Source organism: Pinus tabuliformis, chromosome 5_2 (genome assembly GCF_031772625.1).
Source record: "Pinus tabuliformis cultivar Carrire ecotype Pingquan chromosome 5_2, CPIR1, whole genome shotgun sequence".
In the NCBI taxonomy this organism is placed as follows: domain Eukaryota; kingdom Viridiplantae; phylum Streptophyta; class Pinopsida; order Pinales; family Pinaceae; genus Pinus; species Pinus tabuliformis.
The window spans coordinates 691,557,719-691,563,446 of NC_142306.1; the positions used below are offsets into that span (position 1 = coordinate 691,557,719).

At 36.4% G+C, this 5,728-nt stretch overlaps 1 protein-coding gene across 1 annotated transcript; it reads right to left on the reverse strand.

Annotated features, from left to right (window-relative positions):
• Positions 1–1,433: 1,433 nt before the first annotated feature.
• LOC149161000 (uncharacterized) lies at positions 1,434–2,251 on the reverse strand. The gene is made up of 2 exons (XM_089435462.1): positions 2,135–2,251; positions 1,434–2,048 (listed from the first exon to the last, which is right to left on the reverse strand). Exons 1-2 carry the CDS (start codon positions 2,247–2,249, stop codon positions 1,813–1,815), a joined length of 351 nt encoding a protein of 116 aa, XP_089291588.1. The 5' UTR covers positions 2,250–2,251; the 3' UTR covers positions 1,434–1,812.
• Positions 2,252–5,728: the final 3,477 nt, after the last annotated feature.

Consider the following 5,728-nt stretch of genomic DNA (forward strand, 5'->3'; position numbering starts at 1 on the left):
GCATGTGACACACATGAAGATTTACACACACAAATGGCACACATAAGGTGCTTGGAGGCACTTTTATGGAGTCTAGTGTATTGAGGGATAAACAAGGGATAAACATTGTAGTATGTGTAATATGAACAAGGTGAAGTGAAAGAAAACCTAGTAACTCAGGGACCAGAGCAGTATAAGTACATAAATCAATGGTGATCAATGTACAAAAGTCTACCAAAGGAATGTGCAAATGTGTATGGATATGTTGATAAATTGGTACTCACACCTCAAAGAGCTTTGACTTCCTAACTATGGAAATAGAGAGCATATGTTGATAAATTGGTAATCACACCTCAAAGAGCTTTGACTCCCTAACTATGGAAATAGAGGGCATGGGAGGTTTGGTGGGAACTTCTTACGAAGATATTGGCAAAGTGGAAAGTTTTCAACATCATGGTAAGGTACAACATCTATCATTCCATCGCTACCAAAAAAATATAATAATAAATATGATAATAAATAATATGCAATAAAATTCAAGATATGCACACAGTCAGATTCAGGCTACAATTCTATAGGGAGAAGCTATTAACAAGCTAGCTAAAACTGCAAATGAAAATTTATGAAAATTGAAAAGAATGGGTCAATCACCGGCTGAGCACAAATGAAAACGAAGATGAACAAAAACTCAATGAAAATGGAAGAAACTAGTACTATTGACGTTCTACTGATCATTTTTTCCATTTTTAAAATAACGGCCAATGAAAACTTTGAAACGTAGCAAATGATCGATAAAAAAAAATTGAAATCGAAAATTTCATTTGTAAGTTGTTTTTCATAACTTCTAAGGAGTGGTTAAATTCTAATGAGTCACAGTGGTTATTTAGATCAAGGTTAAGTTACAATCTACTTAGCTGCTGAATCTAATTTTAATTATCATTTCTGGGCAAATTAGTTGGAAATGAGATTTTTATAGGCACATCAGACCAAGATGGGAACTGTTATGACATTATTTATTTAGTTAGACATACAATTAGTTGGCAATAAAATTTATATCATTGACATATAATTAGTTGGAAATGAAATTTTAAAGAATATTGAGAAAAGTTACAGAGATTATTTAGTTGGCCATTGGCATATGTTTAATAAATAATTTTTTTGTATTATAGAGTTAGATTAGTTGAGCTGAGAGGTCAGTATGATGTGTAAGTCTGTCTGGCCCTCATAAAAATAATTGCAAATGAAGAAATTGGATCCCTCTAAGCTCATGTTAGATCGGTATTTAAAATAGATCTATAAATCTATACTGATGAAATATTGTAATTTCTTCTTATAAAGATAACTACCTTAAATCCTACCTCCCAATTATTATAAAAGAATTATAAATAACAACACAAAAATATTAAGTTTCATTAAACATAAAACTACACCTACTAAAAACAAATTGTTTAATAATAAATAAATGTCAATCATCCAATTTCCACTTCACAATGAAAAATAAATTTAAAATTCCATGCCTAAGCACCACTAGACAACTATATTTCCACTTCACAATGAAAGATAAATTTAAAATCCCATTCTAGGCACCACAAGACAACTATTAATATTACTAGATTCACTGGTTTTACAACAAATCAATCAATCTACTACGGCCCAAAACAAGTTAGGCAGGCAGGGACTGCCTAGCAGGTTGCAATTATTTGACTCCTTACATATTAATGTACCAAAGATTGAAATTGATATTGCAAATTCAAATTTAAAAAGGTGGATCCACTTATTGTTAAATGTCACAACTTCCTCCAAACGGGTTTAGCGCACATATGGCAGATAGATTTAGCGGACATATGGCGGAGGCGGAGGCGAAGGTGGAGGGAGAAGAACGGGAGGATTGTAATGGGTAGGCGTGTTAGCTACCGGTGGAGGCGGCTTCAGCGGTTGTCTCCTCTGACTTATTTTCACAGATCTATGCTGGTACCCATAATTCTTCGTCATATGCTCTAAATGTCTCGTATTTCTGCCCTGCAAACGCCACGGATCTGCCTCGCCCATACCAATTTGGACCTCGTTTCCTGCAAACAGAAAGTTCAGGAGACAATAGAAAATCAATAAAAAGGCATTCTTTTCGTAATTTAATTGAGATTGAGATAGACCTTACCATGGTTGGAGTGGCCATGGGAGGCAATGGTTAGAGAAAGCACCAGAAAGAGCAATACGTACACGCAGTGAAGCATTATGAATGATGGTTTAATAATTATGACACTGCGCTTCATCTTCTAGCAAACAGGAAACATGCTGCTGCTACTTCTATGTTTATACATAGGGATCAAGGCACCGTGTTTGTAGTCAATGAGATGCCAGAACACGGCAATTCCCATTGCCACTCAAACGATATTTCTTGACCAGCTAACAGTCAAAGACGGCTACATATTTGACCACGTGAACTTTGAGGATTACAACGGCTGTGTTTGACCAAACTGCGAGGGCAAGCAATACCTGGTGGTTTAGTGCTTCACAGTCCTGGTCACTAGTCTCTTTTATATATATATATATATATCTTTTAAATTTTTTTTAGCGTAGGAGCATTTATAGGTTGTGTTTTTTTGGTGTGGTTTTTGTTGTTGGTTTTATTTTGGTGTTCGAGTCAAAATTCATTTAGGAACGAAAGTTGGTTTCCTTAAACTTATTTAAATTAATATCAAATAATATCATGCTTGTTGTAAAATTAGAAGAAATCTATGTTGTTGGTAAAAAATAGAATGAATGTCATTTAATTGTCATATAAGGGATAGATTTAGTCAAAATTAAAAATTTGTTCGATTACAAAAGAGTAGATTGAATATGTTGAGTTGGGTATTAGAATTCTATGTAATAGATTTGTCCATCTATTAGAGAGAAGTCAGAGGAGAAGTTATGTGTTTTTTTAGTTAAGTATGTGTAAAAGGAGGAAGACTCTCTTTAACACCACCGTAGATTCATTTTAACTCTCAATCTATCAAATGTCAAGAGGGATGACATCTCTTTTCACTCTAAAAGATATTTACACGTGGAGATATTTGATTCCTCTTTGCACTTGGTAGATTCAGAGTTACAATGAATCTAGGCTAGTTTAATTATTAATTATAATTATAATTATTAGTTTTATTTTTTAAAATTTTAAATTTCTTTTATTTTTATTTTGTGTAATTTGGCCAAGTCAAAACGTTTACATAATATAATAATATAGGATATTATAACACCTCTTCCAAACTTGGTTGGAGAGCCCCTCTCAACTTGGGTGGACAATTTATGTGCTCTGCCCACCCTTCACGAAAGGTCTCTGTGCTCTGCTAACCATGGATCCTGCAAGCTAAGATAACTAAGCATTGGTAGGCCTTCTTGAGGGACTTTGTCTTGTATAAATGGGTGGGTGTCTATTGAAACTTCGATGGGTCTTTCACCCAACCTTTGATAATGTCTCTTGTGTTCACAGAGTTGTTGGTAGCATAGAAGAATGATTCCATGAGCTTCATTGATCCATAAATTGTTGTGGATATTCCACTAGACAGTTCGTCACAACAGATTTGACAATATTGTATTAAAAATCTGAGATTCTACACTATTACAATTTTATTTAGTTTCTAGATCTGTAAAAATAAATATAATTAGTGCATGAATGTAAAAGTAAATCAAGCAGAAAAGTAGAAAATGACAAAATAAGCTTACACACACATAATACACAAGATATGTTCTCTGGGAAACCCTTTCGGGAGAAAACCCAGTTGGAAGGTGTGGTTGCTTCACTCTCTTTCTCTGTTTAGAAATATGGTTGTAGATACAAAGAAATAATGTCTGTGGCTTGTGGACTGCTACAATGCACAGATCTTCTCTATGTGCTCTACCTCCTATCTCTCCTGGTTATCTTTGCTAAACTATGGAACAAAATGCTCTCGAAAGAATGGAATGTCTCTTCCTCCTAGGGGCCCAGTTATAACACAACGTGGTAGCTTACTAGTGGTTAATTTTGACAACATCAACTCTTAACTAGAGTTACAAAATAGAATCTTCTAGAGTCTTTTACATCACAAACACGTGGCTAGCCCCATCTCAATGAATAATGGGGGCTGATGCAGAATCCTCATGAACCATAGTTGTGAAAACAAGAAGGTCAACTTATGAGTGACATAACTTTTGCATTTGGACTTCTATTGACGTGATTCTTGCGTCGTTGGAAAGCTTTTTGTGTGTATAATAGCATGAAAGGTGTTTCACTTATGGGGCAAAGTTTTTCCCTATAAAAATTTCATTTGATGCCTCAAAACACTCCCGGAAGGTTTTAGACCCCGTTTCGCAAAACTGGGTCTTGCCGGTAAAAACGGTCTTGTGAGCTGATTCCTCCACTTTTTCCACTCCAAACGCATCGAGATGAATGAAAAAAAATATAATGATCCAATTCAAATCATTCACTGGCTCGGGAAAGTGATACATGCATTAATAATATTCTTCTTGAAAGGTAGCAAACTTTTTTCCACTGGAACTGCTCAATGTCATAGTCTTCTCATCAATGTGTGAGACTATCCAGTTGATGACATTTGCACATGGGAAGGATGGATATCTACATGCAACCTTGTAGTCCTAACTATTGGATACTGAGATAAACCTGTCGGTCCTCTAGATTTGCCCCAAGCCTCTTTGCTGAAAGATCTTCATTAACTTGCCACCATGTTAGTGTTGACCAATTTTCTATAAATAACTGAGTGTCTGCATACAATGGAAATTCTACTAATGTTTGCTCAATTGCTTCCCCGGTACTTCTTTCAGTGGTCTCTTTTGAAGAAGTGCCATGGTAACAATGATTGTTGGGAGAAAGTGCGTCACAAGAGTGGTACTTCTGGGACAAAAAGGACACTCGTGGCAAGAAAACATTAGCTTCATCAAATCAACCTTCAAAGCATGTTCAATAAGAAGGCTGGGAATTCGGGTTCTTTGCTGTCATAACATGGGTTTTACTAGGTGTGATAGTGTTTTCATCCTAGCCTTGCCATTTCTGGATAGCCATAGTGTGATGGGGTTCTCATGTTTTGGTTGAGTTGGATTTCCAGATGGATTCGAAGCTAAGTGAGGTGGATATCTAAAAGAAATAATGCATAGCCTAGTGATCCATGAAATGGAATATGGATTGCAATAAAGGCACTAGCCTAGTGACCCTTGAACCAGAGTGTGGGTTGCGGTAAAGCCAGGTATTATGTGCCTCAGTAAAGCCTAGAGGTGGTTGTCGTTGGTTAGCCCTAGGAATCCTTCTCGGTGAATGGTGGGATATAGGGTAAATCCTAGAGGGTGGAGTCTCGGTTTAAGGCCTAGTGATCTAGTGTGGATTGCAGTATAACCTGAGAGATTAGGACAAGAAAATTCCTCATGGTGTAGGTGGAGAAATCCAATGGCACCCATGCTTATTTTGGCCTAATGATCTAGTGGAGATCATGGTAAAGCATGTTATTACATGTTTATTATGTTGGCCTAGTGATCTGGTGTGGATTACGATAAATCCTAGGAAACTAGGAGATAGGAAAATTCCTCACAGTGTAGGTGGAGAAATCCCATGGCATCCATGCTTCTTTTAGCTTAGTGATCTGGTGGAGATCAGGTAAAGCCTATTATTACATGTTTATTGTTTTGGCCTAGCGATCCAATGTGGATTATGGTAAAGCCTAGTTTCTATTGATGGGCATGAGGTGGCTTAGCCTCGGGATGCCCTGGTTGGTTATATTGGTTT